We start from the raw sequence: 16854 nt of genomic DNA, 5'->3' as shown, positions 1-16854 counted from the left end.
CATCACTTCCGTGACTACATTCGTAGATTACATGAGGTAGCCATCTAGGGAATGGCGAATCAACGACTGTCTGATCTCTTCTAGCAAAGCTTGAGGTAATATGCATAAGGCCTATGGTAAGGTAAGTTAAAAATTTACTTTCTTCCCAAAACAGGATAGATTGAATGAGTATATATTTAGGCTTGTTGCCTTGTTGAGACGGGACACACACATTCACATTCACTGGAGTATCTTTATCAATCGCTGCCAACGCCTGAATCAACATAAGCCGCTGTCAGACCACTCGCTGTGTTACATTCTGCATCTCTATTTCTCTCTCACACTAAGACTTTCGTGAGTTTGCTGTATTATATTTTGTGACCCATTGCCTTAGATTTTGTCTCATTTGTATTCTATTTGAAATCAGTATTGTGAAATTGACTTGTGACCTTGTATAACTTGCTCTCTTTGCCAATAATAATATTTGAATGCTTTTTCACTTGTCTTTGTTCTGTTTTGTTGGTTCAGGGGGGATTTCTTACATTGTTTGTGACAGCAAATTTTAAAGCGTAACAAGTTCCTGACTATGACTGTGCTGTCTGTGTGTTGAATAAAGGAGTAAGCCTGACTATGTGTAATATTTTGTCTCTTCCTATTTCGTTTAGCGGTAGGACCAAGGGGAGGTAATTTTGATGTCATTAAGTTATTACTGCAAAGTGACTAAAGCATGTTTGGAAAACTGTGTATCGTATGAGCAGGAAAAACTGATGTACGACTGTGATTCTGCCACAAAATTTGTGATTAATTGCCTTAAACAGTTCCATGTATATTCTATAAAATTATTTCTCTCAGTCCTTGTTATTTATAAATATTGCTGTGTTAAAGTCTACATGTTCTGCGATATTCAGTCATGTACTTTTCACGCTTGAGTGATTTCATTCAGTAACAGGACTTCTTATTCTTGGTAAGCTCAGTAAATTTACTTTTCTGGTAAATCAAGCATAGGGACACATTATCTGCTAGATATTATTCTAAGCTGGGGTTTCTTTATTAAAATTTCAGCTTGAACCTGTACAACCTGCTAAAGCTGCACTGCCTGTTAAAGCTGTACTACCATTACACCTGTCAAAGTGCAAACTGTCATTACATTCGCAAAGAAACACAACAAAATAAAAATGCAGTGTCTCAGGAAAATAGCAGAATCATGTTTTTGATCAGAAGAACCTACACTATGACTCTGCATTCTGTTCACAAGATGGAATTTCTCCATATAACCTCTTCAGGATTTTGTACAAAAGCTCAATACTGGTGTTAAGCTACAAATTTAGGATGAAGTTTAACTATGAAGGTACTTATGTGTATGGCAATACATATAATTAGAGGTAATAAATCTGGCTATTGGTCCAATGAAAAGGCATCTTTATGAGAGCTCATAACCAGTTAAATTTTTCCCAATTTGAAAAGTAAGAGAATGGTCATTGTAATGACCTTGGATGAACATACTAGAAATATACAATCAGAAATCCTAAGTTAGCAATGTGCAAAATTAATGCATTTCCAATGGTCCCTGACTAGTAAAAATTCATGAGGACCACTAAATGATAAGAGTTGATAGTTACATAGATCTATGAATTATATGTTGGACCAGTGAAGTACAGACAGGACCAGTAATTATTGCCCAGTTACTGGCCCAAATGGGAAATTTTGCAAGGTTTCTTTTCGTTGCTAGGCCAAACTAAGCTAGCTTAATAACTTACGTGAGATCTAATGCTTTAAGTGTTGTATTCACTTGAAGAGCCTGTTCAAGTGATTCTGCTCCAGTGGATCCAAATCCATTCCATGAAAGGTCTAGAACTTCCAAGGTTGCATTTGTCTAGATCAGAAGAGCAAACAGCTTTCATATTGTTTTGAACGATGTTAATCATTGTTGAAAAGTGTCCAGTTACACTCTGTACTAGTTAATTTACTGTTACCCAGCTAGAAATGCCAAACTGTGGGAATTCATTTGGTACTTCACGCAAGTAGTGTTTGGGCTGTTGCCTAACTCTTGTACTCCTTACTATCATAAAATACCTGTGTTTCGTATAGGAGAAAACATGCCTCCAAGGTTTTACATTGTCTACCAAAACTGAGGAGAAGTGTTTTCTCTATCATATATACTGTCAATGATGGGTAATTACAATGTAGATGATCATTCAATGAAGCTATATTAACAATAACTGAAGCGCTCATAAAATCAATTTAAAGACAGTAACTTTAAGTGGATAATTTAACCCCTCCACCTTTTATCAGCCTGAAAAGAGAATTGTGGTTCCAATCCCGCTTCAGAAGACCTTTGTATTGCGACTTTAATCTTGAATGATATTTTTCAATTGATTTCAAACACTCATGTATCATTTGAATGTTGATGTTCATATAAAGTTAAGAAAAGTAAAACCTGCGAAGCAGTCTTACAAACAAAAAGTAAAACCTGTCCCTCCAAACAAAAACCTCAAATGCGGTTATTCTAGGAAAACAAGAGATGACCTAATACATATTGAGAAGCAAACTTAAGGTTTATATAAATAGTCCAAAATCAATATTGAGGTGTTTGTAAGATATACAAACATATACAAACATTCAGGGTACATAAACCCTTTGGCATCAAGGGGCCTATGAACAATGTAATTCTCTTACCAAACACTTCAATGTTAATTTTGAACTGTTTGAATTATGGGTATTAGATCATGCACTTCAGCCAACCTTTTTGAATCAAACAGTTCGAATCTTGCATTTTGCTGATTTTCCCTCAGGTATTGTCTTAGTCAAGTTGCTGTGATGTAAGTCCCCTTCTTCATATTCTTATGAACCACGTTTGAATGTTTTATCAAAATTTATTTATTGAAATTCGAGGCAGAATTTTGCAGATGACACAAGAAAACAGATTTAGAGCTATCGTCCTTCCATCAATTTGCATTCGCAAAACATCTGTAATTTCTGTGTATCATGTGTGATTCAATGTTATTTGAGATAAAGAAGTACTACCAAGAAGTACCAAAAGAGCTGCGAATGGCAGAGGGGTAATGCATTGAAATGTGGAATGCACCTTGCCGATCAAAAAACATTTGTGCGTGAGGTAAGATAATATAAGCTGTTAACTGGCCACTATGGGGACATGGGTTGATGTACCTTTGATGTCAAAGGGTAAGGAGAATATAAACAAACATTGACGGCACATCAACTCATGAGCTTGAGGGATCAGTGAACAATGTATTTATCTCGCAATGATAATTTCAAAATGTTTCAAGCACAACTATAATTCCTTTTTGTACTGGGTTCCAGCAGGCATGGCAGACCCAAATTCCCTGGCTTTTTCATGATAAGTACACATTTCTCTGTGACCATTTCATTGTAAAAACTGGTCTCCTTCCACTCCTAACCTTCCTTTAAGATAGTTCCTTCATACCTATAAAAAATACATAAATTGTTTGTTAATTTATAACATTAACTAAAACATTGATATTTGTGACAAAGAAGTTTTTCTCGACTCTCCTGCCACAATGTTAATTTAAGATACAATTCAGTGTTGCCATCAAATGTATATTTTAAGGTAATGTCAATAACATACTATCTGAAAAATTTGTATTTCAGACTTCTGACAAAGAGCATAAGTGTGAAAGCAATGATTTGATTGAATTGTTTCATTCAAAGTCAGGGACATGCTTCTTCATTAGTAGTTATATAATGGGGGTTCTGTTCCATTCCCCTTCTAAGGCTTATTTCAGGGAATGAAGCCTCACAGCCCTCCTCAAAAACAGTGAGGGCTGCGTCTGAGACATCTTTGACGTGTCACCAAGCTTGTCAGTCTTGACCAAAAGTTCCAAGCACAGAGAGATCAGCAGTTGCAGGAGTGTGATGGTAGAGCGCAGGACTTGTAATCAAGCAACATAAATTTGAGGCTTGGTAGTGGTAGAAACTTTTTGCAAGCCAAACTGACAATGGAAGGTGTTGTTAGGAGACACAAAGATGGCAGCCTAGTTACCTCTGCCCTGGAAGGTCAATGGTCCTGGAGGAGCATTGGTATGATACAGATGTCTGAAACTACCCATTGCTCTATGTGAATGAGCAATGTAGGTCAGTGCTGCTAGACGAGTACTAGCATGATACAGATATCAGATTGGTGTTTGACTGCAGTTTCCTTAGCAGTGGGGTTTGGACTGGGTTTTACCACATCCAACCCATGTTTTGTTTTAAAAGGTAACCATAATATTAGGTGAAAACTTGATGGAATGGGTCTGCCATGAATTCCTCGAAACGGATCGGTGAGTACAGGGCAGTGCATTCTCGAGTATCGAAGCTATAATCACTTAATGTATCCATTAGGATAACTATTTGGTGCAGACGAGACCTTTACTATAGTGCAAACCAGCAAATTTCCCTTGACGTATGATGCAGGGCAGCATGGAAGTCCATGGAAGTTCACCCCTATGCCTCAGAACAACTGTTTCCCGATCAATCTCCACATGTTGATAATGAGAGACAGGAACAAATCTTTAATAAAAAGGTAATGCAGTGTTGTGGGCGGCACCTCAGTGTCTGCCTTTGATGTGGCAATGATCTCTCACAACATCCTCATTCATGGGTTGGATGCGCAAAGCTGAGCCTGATTGTGAGCGGGTTTATCCTAGGCCATCATAGTCATTGGGGGCAGGATCCGACGAAGCTTCCCTGATGTTTCTCTCTAAGCGTCGTAAGGACATCACAAATGTTTGAGTCGCATCAGGACCTTGGTAGATGACAGGAGCATTCGTGTGTCTGTTGCATCAAATGACCAAGTACCCAAACCCGCAAGCGTTGTATTTCTGTGTTTTGTATGTGAAACTTCATCATTGTGTTGGGCAGCACAACATGGTCACCCGATTTGATGAGGGCTTCAAAGTTGGCGTAAATGACGAAAGGCACACGCATATGATGTTTGTGATGAAAGAATGTTAAATATGCTTTTGTTGTCGTTGGGCATGCTGATTCAGATCAATCCTCTATCGGCAATCCTTCCAGTATACTTCTAGCAGGTCTTCTCAACTGAAGTCATGCAGGCACCATTCACAGAAATGTTTCATTTCTCTATGCATCGATTGATCATACAACAGTCAGATTTTCATCAATGTGTAGTGATACTGGTTGCCTTTTTCGATCAGAAATAATTTGATTCTTCATCAGGACATGGAGCTGACACAGTGCATGATGACCAAACACATTGACAATGACATGGTTTTGCTTTTCAAATCCCTGTCCAGTAAGAGATGGGTGTGAGGCATTCTACAACCTTGAAGTTGAATCCAAGAGTCTCAATGGAATGCCTGCATGGATTCCCTTTCGGTTCATGTAAGGCAGCTATGACTGTCACCACAAACATAGTCCCCTTTGGTTTTGGGGTTAATGATGGCGCATTAATGATGGGGAGCCCGGATTCACTGAGTGGTTGGTAATTTGCTGTGTCGAGATAAACTGTGTCCACCAACCAATCCAGGCCTCTATGGGTTAATTTTTCAAAGGGTTCATGTATTCTTTGCTTGTATTCTTTGTATGTAAGACATGTGTGAGGCTAAATTGTTCAAAACATCTATGTCAGTGGTGGTAAAGAAGAATTTAGGCACATGCTGATACATTGCTAGTGTATACTGAATATTTTAAGGAAAGAACTAATAAGATAGTCTGTGACTTACATGGAGCAGATTCACAGTTTGTCACTTTGGTTCATCTAGCTTTAACGCAGAAAACATGTGTTATCATATGAACATACATGTATACATATTGTATAATACTATTCCTTGCACATATAAAAGACAAAGGGTCATGGGATGGGACGTCATCAAAGTTCCCAAATAGGACGTCTGGTATCTGAACTGTTCAATATAGTGGCTGATTTGTTATCTATGATCAATCGTATCATGAGATACCTGTCACATTGGAAATGACAGGTGATGGTGCGTGGACTAAATTTCTGAAGAGCACATTTGGTCACTAGACAGTTTGGATGCAGATTGATTATTTGCTATATTGTTGACCAATCGATGTGCTGGATTTCAGCTTTATCAACTCTAGCTATCATGAAAAAGTTTGCAGATCGAGAACATACATAATCGTAAGGAAATGTACAAACAGGACTAACAAGCACGTTGGCGACTTTATTTTTCCTTAAAGCTCTCAAAGCACTATAATCCAATCATTATTATCTCAGATAACCCAGTCCAACCATTGAGTAGAGATAGCATTTATTTGCATAAACTTTTTGCGCACACTACTTGTACATCATAACATAATTAACATTTCAATATAATCTGCACATTGTTACGAATGAATATCATAATTCAAGTACATGTATTATAGAGTTCAAAAAGATACTGCTTTATTATATTGTATACCCCAAAAAGTTATGAAGAATGCATATTTGTTTTGAATTTGAACAAGGTTCAGAAGACTGATAATGGCGTGACTCCATAAAACAGGTTGTCCAATGCACATTAGTTTGTTTTACACTTGTCACGAGACAAAACTTTACCTGGACATGCATTCTGCCAGAGGCTGTTATTTCGAGGTTGAAAGAGGTGTTCAAATATCTCATTAATGTTGTCTGATTGAATGATTATACGCATGTGTATGAATTCTGTAACTGATATATTATCCTCCTTTTATTGAGGATGGATCTGATACATGTGATAATTACACTGGATAAGATAATTACAGAGATCAAATGAAAACATTTCTTACACAATAATTATGTAAATTGCATTGAAAATTCACATTCCAAATCAACATGAAACTTTCAACAGCTTGAACAAAATGCTTCAGTATGGTTTATGTGTAATATAGAACTTTAGAATTATGAAAAATCAATAGCTGCAACTGAGTCAAGTCTAAATTAGTAACTTGGTTTATTTCAAATCTATACGAACATGGGTGTAATACAGTATAGTTATTTATGTCTACGATTCATTAGATAAACTATTATAACACATGAATGAATGATTTAATTTAGAAGAAGGTTTTGTAACCTTGACACTGTTAATTCAATCAATGTGCAAAAATAGTACTTTAGTATTCACTCCCAATGACCAAGAACAAACACTTACCTCCTGTAACGACATCTCATTATCCCCTTTCTCAAAGACATGTGTTCATTTACCTGTATAAGCCCATGACATAGCTAGCAACTGTTCTCAAAACACTTTAATAGTTCTTTTGATTAACATGGAATGTAACCTCTCTCGTAAGAAAAGCTAATCTTTGATCAGTACTGCTAAATTGATTGAAATAATAGGGACAGTACGAATTTAAAATGTAAAACACACATGTGAGTCTCTTGCTGAATGAGAGGTGCTTTCTGCTGACGACCCTGTGCGGCTCTTGCTGAATAAGAGGTGCTTTTAATTACCGTCCATATGCGGCTCTCGCTGTGAGAAGCTAATTACTTTGCCACACACAAGCGTCGCTCAGGATTAATGAGTTAAAGGGGCACTGATGCGGAGCGAATAATGTTTCTCGCCAACGGTCTAATTACGAAACCAAACTGCAAATTGGTCAGCGCCTGCTCCCTTGACCATGACGGACTGGGCTCCTGTCCATATTAGCAGAATTTCTTCACCTAAACAGTCCGGATGCCCATCATATGCCACAATTTAAAAATATCCATGGTATTCCTTGTCTGATCGTAACAAAATATCCCAGCAGTGTAGTTTTTTTCGGATGTTTGGGTGGTATAGTGACTGATCCAATTTGATCCTATATCTATCCTCGATATTTAATCATGTTACGTGGAAATATGATGTCTACAGGCACATAACAAGCCATTTGTTTCAGTCCGACAGATTGCAAAGCTTTATATTTAGGTAGTTTTGAGTGTTAGTTCAGCTGTGATAGCAAATATCATACATAAATTTTGGTAACTCTGGTAGCTACCCTGGTTTATTATTTATGATAATTAAAACACACAGTTGATTTATTTGAATTCGTAAACTAAAAATGATGACTCTGCCTTTGGTAGAGAAATCTGAAAATTTTCTTACGTTAAAAAACCCAACTTATTACACCTATTTACCCAAGTACACAGCAAATGCCCATAACTGTTTTCAGGCTGCATGCGACACAGAGATTACATCTTCCTTGCTGTAACTTGCGTTTGATGGTGTAAACCTGCACATGTTATTTGTCATCATTCTTTGGATGGTCAGTTAATGAATTTATAACAGGTATAATTAGTAGTACCATCACTTCGGTTACTCAACAAAGGTTCCCATTTGGCATTTCTCCTGTCTGGTGTAAATACTCAACATTATGAATTAAGGTCTGTAATGGCAAATGTATTGTATGTTATGTAATATGTGCATGTATGTGATGCAAGAGGATTTATCAGCTGATTTACAAAAACAAACATCGATCAAAGGATTAACCGTTAACACACTGATTAATCAATTACTTTTATCTTCTGGAGGATTTGTCAAAAGGCAGTGTGTGTAGATGTACTAATTCATACTGACTACACCCTGTCGTAAAGTGCGAGCGTAAAAACAACATCCTCCCTTCAATGAATTAACCACCACTGCGTTGATTGATTGATTGCTCATTATCGGTTAACTAAATTACTTAGAATGGCGGACATCATACAGTTAGTTGCCAGGTGTGCTATCTTGGGTGACCAATGAGAGGTTTATCAGTTTTTTATGTGGATTTTGATGAATACATTCCTGAACAAGGTATCCTGACATTGCTGCTATAAAATTAGTCTGTTTTACATTCAGTATTTGCATTTTGTTTTAATTTATTTGTTGTAGCATTCAGCAGAATCTATATGACAGAAAACACACACTAGATCGCGTATGTGTGTGAAATAGGATCCACATTGGCAATCTATACAATCAGGTAGCCTATATAGAGGTAGGGTATCCCTGATACAATGTATAAATGTTGCTGTCATGTTAGAAATGTACTATAAGTATAAGCAGACTGTGTTCTTTTAGTAATTTTCAAAATCATACAAATATACAATAAACTAATTAGGGTTATGAGACAAAATATAGAGAAGTACAATGGCTTCGTTATTTTTCCGTCCTAATAGTTTTTTACTATTTCTACCACTGGCAGATGATTAACCTTCAAAGTGTTTAATTTGTTTTCACAATACATTTGTAATGAAGTAAAAATGACTTCGCCTTAGTTGATCTGTCTATAATTAAGCTATCAATTGTGCACAAGGACTGCGCAGCAGAGGTCACGAACCAGTCATGAATTCTGGGATACCATCCGGGTACTCATGGGAGAAAAACAATAACAAAAGTTTACATCAGTCCACGGAAATTGCTCCGCATTAGTGCCCCTTTAAGGGTCAACTGGTATGTTGCGCTTTTTAAATCATCCAGTTCCTTGTGAAGTTTGATAGCAATCAGAGGTTTAATGTCATTGACGTCGATGTTAGACTGAACGGACATCTGAAAGCCTTTCAGATGCTTGAAGATACTCCATGGCGTGGTCTGTGGGTACGAAATGCATGTTGACCGGCTCAGTGTCTTCCAGCAGTTCGATCAGGTCGTCTTTACTCATGCTGGAATTATCTTTCAACCCCTGCTCCTTTGAATGGAGTTTAAGTTGTTTCACTATGTTTAACATTGAGTAATGCTGAGGTTTCCTCAAGTGGCAGTAACCTTTCATGCCTCCTTCTTTTGCCATCGTTTTCAGTTCCTGAATGGTAATCGTTTTGCTATATCCACATTCAAAGTCAAATGTCTAACAGGTTTGCTTTTGATATTCATATGCAAAGTTAGATGTGTAATATGTTGCCTTTGCTATGTTCAGATGTAAAGTCAAATGTCTAACATGCAATTTTTGTTATACAAATGCATTTTTTTTTTCATATGTTCTTTTTTAAATGTTTATTTTGAGGAGTTAACTACATTTCTTGAGATATTCTTTTTTCTTCGCATATATAAGTTGGTTTCTGACCATATATGCTCCGTGGGCTTTACATAAACTGCAATGACATTTTACTCCAATGCCGCATACCATGCATGTGTAGTTTGGGAAATCCTTTCTGAAACTCATCATGTGTGTGCAGCAGTACCCCTTTGTCCTGCATCTGTTGCTCGGCTTTTCCCATGTATTGACAGTGATACAGTCTCATCTTCACTATATATAGCCTGAGCAAGATGAAGATCAACACCCGATCTTGCTGTGCCTTGGAAGGGGTAATACTGAGTGTGGGTGGGTTCGTCGACAAGGGGTTCTAGGTGTTAGCCGATGAGGACATAGTATTCTTGCATGGCGTCATGGATGTCATGGACCGAATGTTCGAACGGTGTGGCTTCCTCGTTGAGTTGCTTTGTTTCTCTGCATGCGTTTATTTGCGTACTCGACTCAAAGGTCTAGGCATTGACTAATGGCCTGCTGACCATCAACATGATCATGGCCATGGGTGATCTATCTTATCGTTACGCCTTTACTTTCATATGTTTTCCAAAATGATGCCTTGCTTGAGGAGCATCTCTTTGGTAGCCATCGCCAGGCCCATGTCGATCACGAGCATCCCCATGTCTTGCAGGTTGAAATCAAATTTTGGTACCGGTTATTTGGTGATCATTTTGCTAAATCAAGTGTAGCCTATGGCCAGTCCACTGACAACAGTGGTGTGATACATGTTGTTGACAAAGGTTTTTCCGTTGGGCCTGGACATGATTATAACATCACGTTGGTGTTTACGTCTAACTGAGGTTTTTGTGGGGCCACTGCCACAGGTGGTGGTGTCGCCGTCTCTTGATGACAGAGCCATGCAACCACAGTGACCCCCAGAACAGTGGCTACGACAGTGTATGGCATCCATGGTGGGTAGATTGACGATGATGCTTTGCTATCACCCTTTTTTTAATGGTGGCTACTTTTGGGGGGATTCGTGGGTTCCTTGGTGATGGTGTTGATCATTGGGTAGGGGCTTGTCACCTCCTCCACAGGCATCGTTTCAGTGTTGTTCAGCTCCATCATATTGTCTGTCCTTGATTGGACATTCATCTGTAAATTGACAGTGCCTTGCCATGACTGCCGCGGTGATGGGAGATAAGGACATGCTGTACCGGTGAAACAACTCACTTCTGAGGGTGTTCAAGGTATGACTGATGAACATATCCACCTCAAGATCCTTATTTCAGCTCCGAATCAGGATTTGTACCTCACATACAGTATCTTGATCTCTCAGACAGGTTATAAAGTTTATCGGCAGTGATGTTTTCACCCAAGTATTGTTTGACCTTTCCACCAATGACCAGGACTAGAGTCATTCTCACACATCCCTAACATGAGCCTTTTCACTCTCTTCCTCTTCAATCATGGAAACGAGGATGTTTTAATACATCACTCTGTTTTTTTAATCATTATCCGACATAACCCAAACAGAACGTGCTGAATGTCAGAACCACAAGAATTTCGAACGTCGTCATTTTATGTATCCATAGATGCATACATTAATTTGCTTAGCAGGCTGTTTGATTTTGCTTTAGCAGATTGCTTGATTTTGTACCGCATAAGCCATAGGCTGGTTGGTTTTCAGCACGAGTTTGGTGTGTTTCTTTGTGTGAGCTCTCATTTGAAGCGGTTGCGTTCTTGTTTGGCGGAGGTCATGTCATTGTCTTGTAAACATTCCTCAAACAACTCCCTATCCTTGCAGTGAAACAGGGTGACCCATCAAGTCTGTTCCCTGAGGTCTTTCAAAGCTGAGTTGCATGTTGTGTGAAATTTTGCATGAGGACCCGAACACCGTGTTTCATGTGATGTCCCCAAAATGCTAAATATGATAACATATCTCTCTATTTGATGATTTCCTGGTTGGCGCAGGAATTGTCCAGGATGAACAGTGTCGATTCGCCCTCAAAGTTCTCTTGAATGGCTCACAACCAGTCCTGTAAATGCACACCTGGGTTGCTCTCATACACCTCTGCATCATTCAACACCCTTACTCTCTGTGTACATTTCTTTGAGGCATATTGTGGGTCAAAGAATCACGATGTGATCAAACACGTCCTGATAATACCTTTTCAGCATGTCTTCCTGCATCCTGTCTGACTGCACATTATGGCGCACTGCTTGATATCAAAATTTTCATTCAAGAATTTCTTTATAGATGGTTTGCACGAATTGTCCATTGACTATGTTCAGCTGTGCATCCATGATCATGTACAAATAAAGGTTTAATTTACTGGCGGTTTGAGCCTTCTTGGCGAATTGATCCCCTCGATACAATTTCCGGAAGGCGCTTGACTGCCGGTAATTTGTTGATCTTGTCCCACTGATGGTAAGCATGCATACCTTGGCTGAACAGCTGACTGGGTATGCCCTCAATGGTGACCTCGACTTTGCTAATCTCAGGGTTTCAGTACTTTCCATTGACCCTTGAAAAATCGAGCAAGCATGTTCAGATTGACAGTCCACAACGTGTTGCTTTTGTTCATGAAGATCTTCAGATGCTTATCACCATGCATGATCATACAAAATGGTTAACTGGTTGCAAATCTGACAAGCCAATTACAGGTTTGTGACCTTGTCGAACTGCAACGAAATATTGTCGATCATGTAGTTGACAGTCTCACCATTTCTCTGCCATGGCAGCAAGATCAGCTTAGTTGAAAGCATACCCACGAGTTCATGTTTGTCGTTGTCAGATTCCCAACTGATGTGGAAGGACCTCCTCTTTATTGCAATTATGCCAAGTTTGAACATGATCATAAAGAAATACTGTGAACAAGAGGCTCAGGATGTCGATCTCATGCACTCCCACACAACAAAACTTCTCACTTGGTCCACCCTGGCCAGTCGCCATGGCACCTACGTTGTCAAATGTAATATCAAATTAAATATCACCACCTTCCAACAAAAACTAAGCGTGAAGTTCCACAAAGCTTTATGAGAAGCAAATGTTGAGCTCAATGCCTTGGATCTTGCAGTCTGACATTCAGAAACTACTGGCCACCTACCGGAACGAACCCTTGCCTGGGTTTGAATTTACCTTTTGGGAACTGACAAAACCATTCATGAATCACTCATGGACAACACAGTCAAACCGGATGCCAACAACAAGGACATCGTTCAAAAAAAAAGTTGTTGCATGAAGAAGGCATCACCGCTGTCACTGTTCTGACTCTAAAGCGCTACATTAAAGGTCACACGCAACCCAAAAAAACAAACATAATTAAAACCCAGTTAACACTTATTCATGATATATAAAACACATTGGTGATTGTGAAAAACCAAATAAACAGAATCATAAGCGTATAATCGCAAATCAAAAGTGTAATATTTTGTACTTGAGTTTACCTCCCTCAAAACGAAGCAGCCACGATACCAAACCCAGTTAGTGCCGTGGGTGTGCAGTCAAGTGTAATGGGGCTTTCTCATTGGCTACTGGTTCATATGCAGGCATACTGTTTCAACCTACTCACTGCACATGTATTATGAGCGCAGTGCAGTACAACTGTTGAAACCACTTTTTCAAAATTGGTGAATAGTTTGAACTCCAATTTCGCTGGCTTTCTTTTATTGTATTTTTTTCCCAACTTTATAGGTTGAATTGGGATTTTTTATGATTTGTTTTGGTAAGTGCATACCTAAAGGTATAAGAATCTGAAAAGTTGTGTTTTATATTGCATGTGACCTTTAAACAAAATTTTTAAAATAAAAACTAAATGCTAAAAAAACCCTGCTAAAACAATATTTCCATGATACGAAATTTGACCCACAATAACTACCACTCAAAACCCTAAACATTCTAACCCAGTTATAAGTATCACTTAATCAATAACAACAAAAACCACAGAAAATACACTCTTGTAACATAGGGTTCATGACATCGATCCTGGTCTGAGCGGTGGAGGTAGAGGCACCAGCCCTTGTGTCGCTGCGAGGATTAAAGATTTTTTTTTAAATAAAAAAATTTGAGATGACCCCCCAACTTAAAACGCTTCACAGTACAATATATCTAGACAAGGCCAGACACTTAAGTGTACCCAACTGGCCTGCTTTGAAGATCGCTATGCTACCATTGCATGCAATCGATTAATACTTCATCTAAAGAGTCATGGGTGATTGGCCTATCGATAACCACCCATGACACCTACCAGTTCTTTGCAAATTTGTTATTTCTACAAGTCGATTGAAAGTCGATTTTTACCCTCAACCAAAAATTCTTGACACAAATGGCAGACAATAGCAAGCACCTATCAATGAGAGGGATTGCTTTGACCACACCCCCTTGATGCGGCTATCATCTGCCATTACTTGACTGCCCCAAAGCAGGCAGTTGGGGTACACTGAAGTGTCTGGCCTTGTCTAGATATATTGTAATGTTAATGTTCATGACCGTCAGCCTATACTTGTCAAAGAAATTGATAACTCTCACTCAAAACTGGGAACCAGTCTTGGCATCAACCATGAATTTGGGTTGCGTGAAATCGGTAGTGTTTAAGACAACATTGGGACCAAAAAGCATTCCTCGTGTGTACTTATGTTTTCTTTCTGCGTTAACTCTAGATGAACCAAATTGACAAACTGTGAATCTGCTCCATGTAAGTCACTGACTAGCGTATTTGTGCTTCCCTTAAAATATTAATTACACACTAGCAATGTATCAGCAAAAACACTTCTTTCATAGAAGATCATTTAGCATGTACATAAATTTTTCTTTACTGCCATTGACACAGATGTTTTGTACAATTTAACGTCACAAAATGATATGAGAGGGACAATTTGTTTAAGCATGTCTCATGTCTTACATACAAAGAACACATACATATATTACGAAAACATATATGTACACGTCACCGAAGTTCTACAGGAGAAAGTGCAATAAAATTGCGTAGAACGTTACATATATAATATGTATTTATACCTGCTTTCTTTCAACATATATCTTTACATCACAATTAAACAATTATACAGTCAGGGCTTGCTCATATGACAAGGCAGTTTCTCCAAAACCTGCTAAGGATATCAGGCGTGAATAGCCCTAATTAGTCTTGTTACAGTGAGCCAGGCGATGAGCACAGGGTTTCAGCAGTGAAGTGGCTCTCAGGCTTAATGAGTTCAGACAGCTAAAACAGTTCAATATCTTCTTTCTTCCTTGTCTTTCTTTTCTGATTCATTCAGATGTGCATTAATATATGAGATAAAATTACCATATGCTTAACAAAGAAGTCTGTTCTTGAATCTTTGAATGCTTTTATCCATATTTAAAGACTGTTATTTGAAAGGCAGTGTGTGACTGTGATGATACTAAATATGACAGCATAATGATTAGTCTGCAAAACCATCAAAGCACTGAACCTAAATAAAAAGCATAGTTTCCTGAAAAACGTTAGTGTGTCATAATCTAAAACAAAAATTCGATGAGACATCAATGAAACCATATTTGTTACAATCAAATAGTTTTTCATATTTATTTGACAAATTTTCTTTTCCAGTAACAAAGAGTGTCTTTGGCATACAATGCAATATCTTTAAATGTACTTTTAGAAAAATGTGAATATTACTGTTGTTACAGGAAAGACATTGTGGTTTCACCCTAATTAGTTGAATTAGTCTTCATAGCAACATTGAACATACCTAAGCCTTACATACTATTGCCTTAATATACAGACAGGCAGACAGACAAGTTGCTCCTTGGGGACCATAGTTCACACACACAAATGCATGCAGGCACGCATTCATACATATATTTATTACTCGCCCGTTGAAGATACAGCAGTGTAATATTTTCACCTCAGTATTACACTAGTGTAATACCGCTTGATGTATGATGCCAAAATGGTTCAAAGTTGTAACGTCACAATGCTAATGTTGATGTCGCGATTTTACTAGACCTTGAAAACTGGGAGTCCTCACACTGTAGACAATTTCGCCGCAGTTTCTGTCATGTTGGCGAAATGTTTCTGTTATGTTGGCGAGTAATAAACAGAATACTAAACTCGCTTCCATGAAATACCATTTTCATTAAACTCATTAAAGATTTAGTATCAAACTTGCTTTCGCTCGTTTGATACCAAATCGTTAACTTGTTTAATAAAAATGGTACTACACGGAAGGTCGTATAGTATCCTCTATATATAACCTGGGTACTGGTCACAAAGGGGACATGGGTCTTCATGTTATCTCACTCATAAATGCTTCAATTATTTTCAATGTACCCCACTCACAAGCGAGGTACATCAAGGGTGCATCAACTCATGGGCCCTGAGAGACCAGTGAACAATGTATTTACCTCAACGAACACCTCGATGTTATTTTGAACTGTTTGAAACATGGGTATTTTATAATAATAACGAGTACAGGAGTTAGGAAACAAGCCAAACATTACTAATACTAACATGAAGTACTGTACCAAATGAATTACAACAGTTGGGCATTTCCAGCAGGTTAACCTAGAAAATGTTACTTGCTGGTATTTGCCCAGAGGTGTGATAAACATATGTATACATCCTCTGTAAAACAAAAGACAATTCATGAAAAGATTTTGTAAATGCCTCACCTTCAAAGCCTTTGCAATGGCTACTGCACCCTTGTTTCTAATAGCATTCCAGCTGAGATCCACATCAGTCAGACTATCATTTGCACTCTGTAGCAAGAACAGTTTTGTATAGGTCTCTGTGGTGAAAAGGTGATACAAGAATGTGGGTGGTGCTCCACCACTTTTCTGTTCATTGTGCAACAGTGTTTAAAGTGCTTTTGTGGCTAGTGGTGTAGTACACTTTAGACTTGTGTTACGTCAAGACTGAGATCTGGGCCTTTCCACTATATTCTGATCCATGGAGTTGAGTTATGACAAGAGTTACTTTCTTTTGACCACAACTTCATCTTTCACTTTGGAGT

General features: G+C 38.3%; 1 protein-coding gene across 1 annotated transcript in view; it reads right to left on the bottom strand.

Annotated features, from left to right (window-relative positions):
- Positions 1 to 16854, bottom strand: part of LOC137297168 (leucine-rich repeat-containing protein 74B-like) — a 614612-nt gene that overhangs the window by 354087 nt on the left and 243671 nt on the right. Inside the window, exons 8-9 of the mRNA XM_067829182.1 lie at positions 16514 to 16600; positions 1737 to 1852 (exon numbers count right to left, since the gene is read on the bottom strand). Of these exons, the coding sequence (XP_067685283.1) occupies positions 1737 to 1852; positions 16514 to 16600 (203 nt within the window). The remainder of the gene's footprint in view (positions 1 to 1736; positions 1853 to 16513; positions 16601 to 16854) is intronic.

This window comes from Haliotis asinina, chromosome 9, assembly GCF_037392515.1.
Source record: "Haliotis asinina isolate JCU_RB_2024 chromosome 9, JCU_Hal_asi_v2, whole genome shotgun sequence".
In the NCBI taxonomy this organism is placed as follows: domain Eukaryota; kingdom Metazoa; phylum Mollusca; class Gastropoda; order Lepetellida; family Haliotidae; genus Haliotis; species Haliotis asinina.
This window is presented reverse-complemented; position numbering and strand designations above follow the sequence as displayed.